This window comes from Sorex fumeus, unplaced genomic scaffold (genome assembly GCF_029834395.1).
Source record: "Sorex fumeus unplaced genomic scaffold, SorFum_2.1 ptg000054l, whole genome shotgun sequence".
NCBI classification, from domain to species: Eukaryota; Metazoa; Chordata; class Mammalia; order Eulipotyphla; family Soricidae; genus Sorex; species Sorex fumeus.
Genome location: NW_026606111.1, coordinates 14,131,442 through 14,144,980, shown reverse-complemented (window position 1 = coordinate 14,144,980; position 13,539 = coordinate 14,131,442). Strand labels below are relative to the sequence as shown.

Genomic DNA, 13,539 nt, shown 5'->3' with positions numbered 1-13,539 from the left:
AAATGTAAAACATCATTGTCAACTTGAAGCAATAACCTAGCACTTCTCTTTTGGTAAAACATATCTCACCTGACTTCTAAAACTGTTTTCTTTTTATTATTCATGAAATCGTATCTATTAAAATCACTCTTCTACATGATAGTGTGCTTATGTTTTAGGTTCTGAAGTTCATGATATTTTGCAATTTGATTATGATGATTTGTTAAAGAGTTGTTCAGGGGATAAATGTGAGAGGTCAAAGGAATGAAGGACATGCTTTGCAAACATACTCGCAGATCTGATCCCCAGTGCCACATGGTCACATGGTCTCCTGAGTAACATGTCCGCCCTGAGCAATGCCAGGTGTGGCCCAGGAGAGAGTATGAGAGAGAGAGAGAGAGAGAGAGGAGAGAAAGATAGAGGAGAGATAAAGAGAGAGGGAGATAAGGAAAGAGAGAGGAGAGAGGAAAGAGAGGATATGAGAAGAGAAAGAAACAAGAGAGAGAACTAAAATACATGGTTGAATACAATATTTTAATGTTAGAACCTAAGTCTTACTTGAAATATTGCTTTATAAAAAACTTGGTCTAGACAATGACTTAAAACTTATGGAAACTAGTTTGAAAGTGCATGCAAAATAGTATCAATAGTATAGTTTTCTACCTTTCTGTATTTAACATCTAATTGGTGGCAAGGATTTACTTTTGTTTTGTTTTGTTTGTTTGTTTATTTGTTTTTTAGTACTCAGAGATCATTTCTGGTGGTTTTCTGGAACATATGGAGTACTGGGGAAATCTGGATTTACCAGCTAGTACTTCGAGTCAGGCACTTACAAAACAAGTGCCTTATTCTCTGTACTAATAGCTCTTTAGCTCAGAGGAAAGGATTTAAAGACCCAATAATTTCTAAATATTCCCTTACTTTACATTTCATTTGTTCTTAGTTTTCTAAGCCCTTTTAACACAAATTATTTACAGTATTGTAGAATTATAAGAATTTACATAGTAGATAAGAAACTTTAAAACAGATAATTGGTTACCTACTAGACTTGTAAAAAATTTTCTACTTAAAAAAATTTCTACTTTACTGCATCAAACTTACATGTCATAAACGATGACTATCACTTTTTTAGTGCAGTATTTGCTGAATATAAAAAATTCAGTATATACTCATAATAATGATGTTTATAAAATTAACATTTATATACTGTTACTAGAATAGTCCTGTACCTACAACAATTACATTTAAATATCCAGACATTAAGATACTACCAATTTTTGCTACCTTGAAATAAAACTTTATAATGGCTTATTGTCTCTTAATATCTATGATTCATCCTAGACATACTTATTCTCATTTATAATCAACAGCAAGACAATTTTTGTAGAATTAACATCTTTTACCATGTGATATTCTTAAAACAAATTAGTCTCCCAGATTTACAACTCTCCATGTTGAGAGCTGATTTCACTTTATTACAGTGAAAACCTATTTCTATATCTAAAGCATAACTCTAAAATATTTAAGCCTGAGGGATTGCTAACAAAATCAAGATTCTGTTTACTGTGTAACTTTTCTAAAGCTAAAGTGCTTCCACATAGAATATACTGTTCAGTAAGCCCCAATACCAATAAGACATAAATAGATTTATAAATTTTGGCTCTTTCTAGGTAAGATGAAAATAGAATGAAAATTAATGCAGGTTTAGAAAACATGTTTCACTTAAATTCTAAACTTAGCTATGTCATTAGAAATGTGTGTCTGTGTGCGTGCACACACGCACATGCACTGAAACAAAATTATTGACTAAATATTATTTCTGCAACTAGTTAATTTAAAAGTAGGTTGAAGAGATCGATTTCTAAAGACTGCTATAATTTTTGCAGCCCTTAAACTACAGATTAATGAGCCTTGAATTGAAGGACTCAGTTGACTCATTTTTGCACTCCAATTTATAAGTATTCATTCTTCTGGTACTTGGTAATGGGTTTTCAATATATTGATGCACTAATTGGTGACTTTGTATTATTTCTTTGACTTGGCCCATATTACTAGATGTACTATGTTAAACATCTAAAAGAGAGTGCAGAGTTGTAATTGGAAATATGGGTGATGACCTCAGGTTTTAGAAGTTCTTCGACATTACCAGAACCTTCCATAGAAGAGCAGGTTGGCAAGACTCTGAATACTTCTCTACTTTTAAAGAATATAGTTATTTTATAAACTTGCACGCTATACATCTTCCTTCGGTTTTCTACACTTTACAGAGAAAGGATTCTATATACTTAAATCTATCATTGAATTAAGTTGATTATTTTTAGCATGATAAATTATACGTCTATGGAAATCTTTTCTATCTAGGAGGGAATTCACACAGATATACTATTTCCTGGCCAGAGTGATAGCACAGCAGGTAGGGCATTTGCCTTGCACGTGGCTGACCTGGTCGGCCCAGGTTCGATTCCTGTGCTCCTCTTGGAGGGCCTGGCAAGCTACCGAGAATATTTCGCCCTCATGGCAAAGCCTGGCAAGCTCCCCGTGCAGTATTTGATATGCCAAACACAGTAATAACAAGTCTCACAATGGAGACATTACTGGGCCCGCTCGAGCAAATCGATGAACAATGGGAGGACAGTGCTAAAGTGCTATATTATTTCCTGATGCAATGTGATTAGATTAGATACTAAAAGGGGGAATCTATTTTGGGCTAAATCAGAAAACAAAGTTTGCATTTCAAATTTGGAACATTTGCTCTATTTTCATTAAATTTGTGGTGATTTGTATCAACTCCACTGGAGTTATGTAGTAAATAAATATTGACTCCAATCGCAGGATTTTTGTATCACTACACTTAATTATAAGATCCTTTAAGGCAGTGATAGTACCTTGCCTATCTTTATGTCTGGTTTGGACATTGCCTAATACAGGATCTAGTTCAACCTGGGTAAAGAAACAAACTTCAGGATCAAGCATGCAATGTGGTGATCTTCCTCTGCTCAGATACTTCCAGTGACTCATATAATGTTTATTCCCTCACCTGGTGGTCTGAATTTTTGCACATATTTCCTTCTTTTTGAATTTAAGTTCACCTCACTATAACTTCTATTTATTGGAATGAACTGTTTGTGTGGATTCTACTGGTGTGAAAATTTAAGAAGAAAACAACTGGAATCACCAGTTGATCCAAATAAATGTCATCAAGTATCCTGTTTTTATGGTTTATGACAAAAATTAAATAAAATTATTAAGGATTCTCTGAGGTGATGCTTTCCTTGAAGAATGTCCAACATCCCACCTATTCTTACTTACTGATCTACACTTGTATCCAGATCTTAATCTTAAGTAAAATGCTGTATAGCAGTAAGTTCAGGGATAAATTATCCTTAAACTTAGTGTGATAGTAAGTAGATTTTGGTTTTGCAAGGTCCCAAAAGCCATGGCCACATGAATTACTAAATTGCATAATTACTAAAATGGAATTTTTATAAAACAGCCTATTGTTATTTTCTGTGGGCTAAAATTGTCACTTAATTGAAACAAACAAAAATATCCCCAGAAATCCATTGTATTTCATTTATCACTCAACAAATAAGCATTAAGACCTTACACTCTATTAACTTGTTTGTTTCCTATGCATGCTTCCTATAATTTTCCATTTTATTATGTTTAACATCTTATATTTAATGCCTTGATGACAAATTTACCTAGGCTCTTGAAATGATAGAACAAGGCCTATTTATTTTCTCATAAGGTAAAGTTAGATTTTTATAAATATGGGACTTCAGGAAAAAAATTCAATTTATATGTAATTGAAGTTGGACATTAATGTACCATTTATAATGGACATATTTCTATATATACTTTTGTTTTGATATTTCAGAAAATCGTTAGTTTTATTAAATAATATTGATATGACAAAAAGGGAGCTGTATTAAATGTTCTTAAATGTTATTAGGATTGCTTCCCACTTACTGCAAATTACAGCAAATTGGGTATTTAAATACTTGAAAAACATAGTTTTAGATTAGGAGAACAAGTCCCTGCAAGTCATCTAAATAAAATCACTGGGAAGTTTAATAACATCCTGAGTAAAACGGTTTTGCTTTACTTCTATCTTATTCACTACATGAATACTTCTGTCTTCACAAAAGTAATAAGCAGGTAAAAACAGATCAAATATACACAGTTGTACAGTTTGTTCAACTAAGAAGTCAAAGAGGTTAGAATTCAAATACATACACTTTTCCTTTGTTACATTATGTAAACAGAGCCAGCGATTGTAATGTTTAGTGAAAATATTTTATATTTTAAGATATACATCATTGTTTCTTCTTAATAGATAGACCAGTTGATCAATGTGGGAACAACAGATAGATCACAAATTTACATTATGAACAACTATAAAAAATGTGAAATAACAATTTTTTACAAATGACTTTAAAGAATAAATACATAATTAGGTATATACAGGATAATTTAAAATCAAAAGAGTGATTGCTAATGATGAGCTCTTAAAAAGTCTCCATCAAAATATACATGTTACCCGAGAGAGTGATTAAAAATAAATTGTGGCAGAAAAGCATACTGTCTCTCTTTTCATCCTCAAAATTTGGATTATATCTCTTCAAAATAATTTGCCAAGAGTGCAAATGATGTCAAATCTTAATTCCAAAACCATTTTTCTAAATTACCCACAGATTTATATTCTTGGTGCCTTTTTACATGATCACAAGCCAAGCATGCATGTGATTCCCAAAATCGTGGAAGAGATACTGTGAAATCTTTCCTCCAATTGAAGTAACTAAGATACAATTTATTGTCTTTGTCAACTTCCTTCAGATAATTTGCTAGCTCACTGGGAGAGTTATAATCTTCCACATGAATGAATGAATCTGCTGGAATATAATTCTCATAATTTTCCCTAGATGGCCCCAGAACAACAGGTACAGAGCCAGCCCGAAAAGCATTGTAGAGCTTTTCTGTGATGTAATCTTTGTGGATTGAGTTTTCAAAAGAAAGATAAAATTTGCAAGTAGATATGGTAGGAATTAAATTTTTATTATTCACATACTCTCCAAATGCTTGCCCATAGGTATGAATTTCAATACTTTTGCTTAGCTCATTGTAATATTTGACCCTGGCATGCTCAGGGTTCCAGTTACTTACAACCCAGCAGACTAATTTCTCTTTGCTTGGCACTTCAAACACAAAAGGGTTTGTGTTCACCATCAAGAAGCCATAAGGCACTTGGATATCTGAATCACGACGATAAGTCAGAGTCAGGTTGAACAGGTGCTCAATGCCACTCTTTTGAGGTGTGTGCGTTGGTGATTCCAAATTCATCCAAATCCACTTCTGGAAGGGTGGTCTAGCCTGCTGAGGTAAATTAGTGAGATCCCAGCTGATGTCTCGGTGATGGATAAGAACTGCATGAGCTCTATTGTATAGGGAACGGTCTGTAGTGAGATGACATCCTTGGATGTTGAACATTGCTTGGCAAGATGTAAGATCAAAAGTTTGTCCAAATGGCCACAACCAAATCAAAATAACAGTTTCATTAAAATAATAAGTTTTGGTGGAGAATAATTTTTTTAGTTTCAGCATTGAGCTGGCTGACTCCATGGGACTGAAGATCCAGCTGTTGGTGGGCTTGATATAAATGAGCAGACATGCCATGAAGCAGCCCAGGATAATGCAGACGATTAAAAATGGGCGGAGAATTCCTTTGGATGCTGATGTCATAATTTTTTCTGTGAAGTAGAGAAAGAGGAGTAGATAGATGTAGGGATAAAGAATTAATCGTAAAATATGATTTGAGATAAATAGGTTGTTGTTCTAACTTTATCATCTCCTTAATTATCAAACAACCCTAATCATGGAGGCCTTTAATTGCCTCCTCTTCAGAGATGTTCAAACTGAGGGCCAGTGATATAACCAACACTTGTAATTCTTGATTTCTGTGATCTTCTCTAGATAAATAAACATCAATACTTAAATGAGTTATACTTGTAATCTCGGGATTTTCTGCTTTAATTTTCCTGGTTTCTACCTTTTACTCTAAAATTAAAAAAATATATTAATGAGGTAACTGTAGAGTAATACCTTTTAACATGAACACTTACTGGTACTTTTTAGTGTCAAACATCAATCTGAACACATTAATATATACAGAAAGACATAGATAAAAGTATGTTTGTCTCTATTTTTCTATATGAACATATTTTACCTCTCTATTTTACTATTTTATTAATGAACTGAAGTCATAAATAGTTAAGAAACTTGTTCAGGGCCACATAGCTGGCAAGTAAAAGACACTTTCAAGTGAAGATTATCTAGCACAAGAGTCAGAGCTGATTACATTTAAGATGGACTGATTTCTTAGGTTTCAGCCCGAGAATCCAATCATACTGTTGATACAATAGTATAAATTCCATGAGAGGTTTTTCTTCTTGAATATCATTTCCTCATTATCCGACTGGAATGGATATTTAATGAATACTGTATATGATACATGAATGGATTGATAGAAGTACTAATTAAGAGCATGGTAAAAAGCTTGCTAACTAGATATTATAAAATGAACCAAATATGAATAAGTGAACATATTCAATGACTTTGAATATGCTTTTAACATTAAGTGTCTATAGAATAACAGCCTTTACTATTTGATAAAAACTGAAAATTTGGTACAAGTATCATTTTATTAAGATTTCAAATGCATATAATTCAATTTGCCATTATGAGATGGCCTTCATTCATAATTTAAGGATATTCTAGTCAATGTTAAATAATGAAAATACTTTGGGAGACAAGGTTTTGAATTGTTAATCTTAAAGTAGTTCAGGGATTAAGGAGAGAAATGTGAAACCAAGGAGAGAATAGGATGCTTCTTCATGGAGTATTAATTTGGGGGGTGTGGATGTGTGTGTCTAATTTTAAATAGAAAGAAATAAGAATGCTGTATAAAACATAAATCAATTATTAGTTTTAAACTAAGAACACGAGTGTGGGATTGTAATTTGCCTAAACTCTTGGGGCTTTTGTTTTAGATTGCAGCTACCCTGTATGTCTATTTACCTCTCAGTCTGATGGTAGCAAGGATGCGAGGATAAAAAAAATATTTCTTTATGTCATTAAGAATCTAGGGTCAATTAACTTTCAATCACTGTCTTGCTTTTCTGTTTTTAGTATGGATACACAATCAAACCACTGATGATGCTTTTTTTTAAAAATCTTGGATAAAAAGTTAAAAATATAGAGACTATTTGAACAGGAACTAATTTGGATACACTTGAAGATCTTCAGAATAACTTCAACCAAATCCAAAAACCAGTAACCAGTAATATTGACAAACTGACAGTAGAAAATGAAAAACAATTTATAAAAGGAGAATATTTCTACTGCAGTCATATTGCAACTGCTTCCCAGTGAAATAAAACATACTTTTAAAGTGTTTTCTATGCTGCCTGGACAATAGAAAGCACTGTATTTGCTATACTGTTATATTATTCCTTTAACATAGTAAAACATCAGAACTCTCAGTATAGATGAATCTCTTTTGGAATAATAAGTTACTCTTAATTTCTATCTATACAGGTAGAATATTTGTTTACATATTTGCTTACATTTCTAAACACACACATATGCAGAATCTCCTATCAATTTAAGACATGTCTATTATTAATACTACCTGTATAGACTTTATATATGATAATTTCTAATGAAAATAAGCAGAATATTTCAATATCTATGAAATAAGCCCTTTTATAAAAGACTCCAAGCATGATATAGAAAAAGGTTTTGCAGCAGATATTTCTTGCTTTAAATGTTTGGCAATCACTTCCCTTCCCCTTCTCATGATAATAGTACTCTGGTTTCCCAGTGGGTATCACCTCCCCTCCCCTCTTGCACTATTAGTATCACAGGGGATGATATCACCCCATTTTCAAACCAATGTTGAACAGAGGAGCAAGATAATTCAAACTCCCTAGGAGTTAGTAACTTGAGTGGAAAGTCTAAGAGGGAAAATATTGAAGCTCATTAATCATGGCGGGGTTCCTTGAGATGATAATTAATGCAAAATCTGCTACATGGGGCCAACAAGCTACTCATATCCACTTTCCTGGATTTAGTTCTTTAGATAATTCCATGTACCTTTTATATTTTGCTTACATTAACTATATTTTTTTTACTGTTTAACAAAACAAAGACAAACACACACACACACACACACACACACACACACACACACACAATACCAAACCTTAACCAAAGAAGAAGAAAAGAGGATTATCTCCCTTCTACTGTTTCTACTTTTTCAAGATAAGAAGTACATAACCAGAATTTTCAGAATATATTCTTAAATTTCTAGATTAAAAAAAAAACTATAATAACCAAACACACTAGGTGTTGACCTGAAAAGAAAGCAGAAGGGCTGTTAGCCTTTTATGCATTTGACTTTAGCACTGCACATGAACACCACCAGAAGTTACACCTGAGCAAAGAGCTAGGAATAACACCTAAACACCATCAGGTGAAGGCCAATCCCCAACAGTCAATAAGCAGATTATATCATTCAACTAAAAAATACAAAATACTATTAACTAACTCTATTGCTTTTCCCAACAAATAAACAAATCTCACTGCATTTTAATTGATAAACTCTACCCAGATTTTAGGTATTTAGAGGCAGATAGTGTTTAATTGAACTATGAGTAATCTTTTTATATAGGCTCAGAGGACAATTTGTTCCCATATGGCCACTGTAGTATCTAATGTTATTAGTATGCTTTCTGCAAAATATTTTGAATACTACACTGCAAGTTTGAAATTTAGATTGCACTGTAGACTGTCTTCCCATTGTTCATCGATTTGCTTGAGCGGGCAACAGTAACGTCTCACAACAAATTGTGAGACGTGTTACTGTTTTTGGCATATTGAATACTCCACAAGGAGCTTGCCAGGCTCTGCCGAATGGGCTGGATATTCTTGGCAGCTTGTTGGGCTCTCCGAGAGAGGTGGAGGAATCAAACCCGGGTCAGCCACAGGCAAGGTAAATGCGCTACCCTCTGTTCTATTGCTCCAGCCACCCCTCCCAAATTTAGATTAGTCTTATAAATTTAGAAATTAGATTAGTCATTATAAATTTATAAATTTAGGTTAGTCATTGAGCTGGAGCAATAGCACAGCAGGTAGGGCATTTGCTTTGCACACAGACAACATGGGTGAACAGAGTTCGATTCCTCTGCCCCTCTCGGAGAGCCTGGCAGGTACCGAGAGTATCTCACCCACACAGCAAAGCCTGGCAAGCTACCCGTGACATATTTTATATGCCAATCACAGTAACAAATCTTATAATGTTACTGGCCTGTTCAAGCAAATCGATGTACAATGGGAGGACAGTGACAGTGACAGATTAGTCATTATAAATATATCTTTTTTTTTTTTTTTGCTTTTTGGGTCACACCTGGTGTGATGCACAGGGGTTCCTTCTGGCTCTTCACCCAGGAATTACTCCTGACGGTGCTCTGGGAACAATATGGGATACTGGGAATTGAATCCCAATCAGCCGTGTGCAAGGCAAACGCTCTACCCGCTGTGCTATTGCTCCAGCCCCTATAAATGTATTTTGATGTTATTTTAGCAGGTTTGTTTTTAACTCTGATTTCTATGTTGTCTTTTTATAAAACTAAAACAAAAGTGAAAAGCTTTATATATATTCTATATTCTGTCACTGTCACTGTTCTCCCATTGTTCATTGATTTGCTCGAGCGGGCACCAGTAACATCTCACAACAAGTTGTAAGACTTGTTGTTACGTTTTTTGGCATATTGAATATGTAATGGGTAGCTTGCCAGGCTTTGCCATGCGAGCAATATTCTCTCTCTCTTTCTGTCGGTAGCTTGCCGGGCTCTCCAAGAGGGGCAGAGGAATCAAATTCGGGTCGGCCAGATTGGCTGCATGCAAGGCAAATCCCCTATATTGTGTTCTATTGCTCCAGCCCTATACCAAATTATATTCTGCTTCAAATTTTTGTGAAAGTTGATGTATTTATTACTTTATTTTCAAATATTTCTCTAAAACACATATACCACTAAATACTTCTCATGGACTTTCCAGTTTGAGTTCCCACCGCTCTCTCTGTTAGATCTGGAGCCAAGTTCCTCCTGCCTGAGGGAAAAATGTCATTTGCTTCTTGGCAAGTAGATCTTGGTTTATCTGTGGAATGTCATCCAATTCAAAATTTCCTCAAAGGTCTTTGTATATAATTTCTACTATTTTCACATATAAATCTTTGTTTTATTCTCTTTAAACACTATAGAAATTGTCACTGAAAAATGTCACTTTTTGTCATCAATGCTACACTCTGGCTAAAGGCTCTCCCATTGATCGTCGATTTGCTCGAGCAGGCCCAGTAACGTCTCCATTGGAGACTTTGTTGTTACTGTGTCTGGCATATCGAATACTCTCGGTAGCTTGCCGGGCTCTCCGAGAGGGGCGGAGGAATCGAACTCGGGTCGCCCATGTTGGCCGCTTGTAAGGTGAACGCCCTACCGCTGTGCTATCGCTCCAGCCACTCTGGCATTTACTAATAATTTCTGAAGTGTTCTTAAGTGTTCTTACTTGTAGACAACACAGAGAATGATTTTTTAAAATTTTTTCAGCTCTTATTTATGTCTCAGATATGTGTTTTCTTGTGTACACAAACTGCCAATTTGCATATTTGTTTTCTTTATTTTATTTTTCCTTTTCAGTGAACCATGATAACTTTTATTGAACAAAATTTACTTAGAAATATGTGAGGGGAAAGAGAATACATGTCAAGAGAGAATTTGGGCTTCTCCAGAGTGAAAAACTCAGGAGAAAAGAGATTACACATTCAAGAGAGAACATGGGTTTGAGAGACCAAGCCAGCTCCTATTTTTCTTACATGGCAAGATTCTTTATTTTGGACAGTTTCTATATGATTTTTTTTTGCTGTCATTATTCACTTTTGAAGACAACCATTACCACTTCAGCCTTGGCTAGAGTCATCAGGTCTGACATTGAGCCCAAGTGTAACCTGGTCCATGTACCTACCACCTGCATGTAGGGAATACAGGGCAAGGCAGGAGTATGCATTTGTACACTCTCCCATGTCTTGATTCCTGACTTTTCCAAATGCCAACCATCTTTCATCGTTTGCTGCCAGTACCAGCGTTTTCTATGATTAATGTCAGATTTTAGTCCATAGTGGCCAACCAATTAAGGTCATGGAAATCTATAAAAAAAAAAGTTCATTTAGGCTGAGATATTGCTAACATCCCTTCAAGATTTTGAAGATGATATTTCCTACCTACCAGTTGGTAAAATAGAGCTGTGAAGCCAGAATATTCTCCTTGATATTTCCCTATGATTCAAATCAATACTTAACCTAGCCATAAAATTCAGCCAATTCTGTGCCTCTTAACTACTACTTAGATTATTTAATTTGTCTAAATTTCTCAAGGTCAAACATGTATCTTCCATGAATGGACTACTGACATTTATTTAATGGTCCATCTGCTACTCACTTTGAATTCTTTCAATGTATAATAATTTGTAGACTAATACTTCTTCAAGTTTGGTTCCCAGCTCAGCAACATCAATCTAGAATTACTTGGACTGTTATAAAAATGCAAATCAGTCAACACAGGTATTAGGAACTCTGGGTGAGATCCAGTAATCCATTTTAAAAATATCTCTAGTGGTTCCGATTTAAAGTTTGATAGCTACTGCTATAAAATAATATTTCCAAACTGAAGATCACAGTGACCAGTTTTGTTAAGGTCCTCCAATTAATTCCAACTGAATTTAATATAAATGTAGAAGTATCAATGTGACTTATATAGCTATGGATAATGGGAAGCTGCCTCAGTTTATCATTTGCTCTCAGCGTATGTCAGCTTTTCTCCTGCATTCACTGCACTATTATTTTGTTCATTTAACAGATGATATGTGTTATTTTCAATGTATCATTAAGGCAAGTGTGAAATATGTTTTATATGAAACATATTTCATATGAAATATATTCTTCAACAATTCATTTTCACAGATGACAAAAGTGGCATGCATCTGTTTGTCTCACCTCACATACTGAAGACTTACTATTGACTTGAATCCAAAATAAGATACTGTAAAATACATATGTTAAGAGGGCTGGAGGGATAGGAGAGGCACTTGTCTTCCACACAGCTGACTCCACTCAGTTCAGTCCCCAGCACTGCATGTGGTACTCTGAACACTGCCAGGAGTGATCCCTGAACACAGAGGTAACTGAGGCCCAGGACCTTCTACCCCCAAATACATGCTTTGAATTAAGGATGAAATTTACAATGACAAAAATGTTATGAGTTACAAAAAAATTGTACCTTATGACCAATATATTTACCAATTCACCTGCCTTATTTTGAAAACCATTGACAAGGAATAGCTGATCCAAAGTACTACAGTATAGATGGCATGTTGCCTGCTAAGAATGTGCAGAGTAGTGGATCAGAGTAGAAAAGCACCTGACTTTGTTTTAATTGTGTCTTTAGAACAATTCAAGAACTCTAAATGTTATTGGTACAGTAGCAATTGCTAACCTAGATCTCTCTGATAGTGAGTTTTGCTGGTAGTCATGCTTTCTTTCCCAGGAATCCTTTATGAGATTCATGAAATCAGCTGACAAATTAACTAACCTCTAAAAACCAGGATGTAGATCCTTGTGAAAACCTTGACAGGCAAGATATCCTGTGACCGTGGAGCACAGTGATACCATTGAGAATGTCAAGGATAAGATGTAAGACAAGAAGTGAACCTCCAAACTAGCAGTGACTGACATTTACCAGGAAACAGCTAGGAGATGGATGTACCATGTCAAACAACAAATACAGAAGTAATCCACTCTGCACTTGGTCTTGTGCCCAAGGAGAGGTAAGTAATCACCCACTTTATTCTATGCTTTTAACAAATTTCATTACAGATTTTCTCAGTAAAGTTATTTTTAAAAGTAAATAAATGAATATAAAAAAGATAATCAATTAATAAAAATTTTCATTTTATATCTCATAGTTATATACTATTAGTTAACATTTTATATTACGATAACATTAATGTACATGACTCTATATGTTTTGGTGTAAGAATTTTTTTTTACCTCTTTAAAGTGTTTGTTGGCCATCATAATTACTACTTAATAACTTACCACTAGATTGCACTGGATCCTCTCTCATGATTAAATCTTTTTACAATTTATATTTTAAATGAATTACAAGTACTTAACTTAGGCCTGCCTTAAACAGTTCTCCTCTAGTAATTTTATATTTAAATTCCCTTGGATTTCATCAAATTACTATAAAATTATGTTATTAATGACCATCTATTAAATAATAACCCAATCTCTATTCATTTTATTTTTATTAAAAAATTATTAGTGAAACACCATGAGGTACAGTGTAGACTTACAAATTTTTGTGCTTGGGTTTCAGTTATGCAATGATCAAGTACCCATCCCTCTACCAGTGCCTATTCTCCACAACCAATGATCCCAGAATCCCC

General features: G+C 34.4%; 1 protein-coding gene across 3 annotated transcripts in view; it reads right to left on the bottom strand.

Moving 5' to 3' along the window:
- Window positions 1–4,252: 4,252 nt before the first annotated feature.
- FUT9 (fucosyltransferase 9) overlaps window positions 4,253–13,539 on the bottom strand; it is a 211,484-nt gene continuing 202,197 nt past the window's right edge. For all 3 annotated transcript variants that reach the window (XM_056125208.1, XM_056125210.1, XM_056125209.1), the window contains one exon: window positions 4,253–5,729. In XM_056125208.1, coding sequence (XP_055981183.1) covers window positions 4,642–5,721 — 1,080 coding nt within the window. In that variant the 5' untranslated portion in view covers window positions 5,722–5,729 and the 3' untranslated portion in view covers window positions 4,253–4,641. The remainder of the gene's footprint in view (window positions 5,730–13,539) is intronic.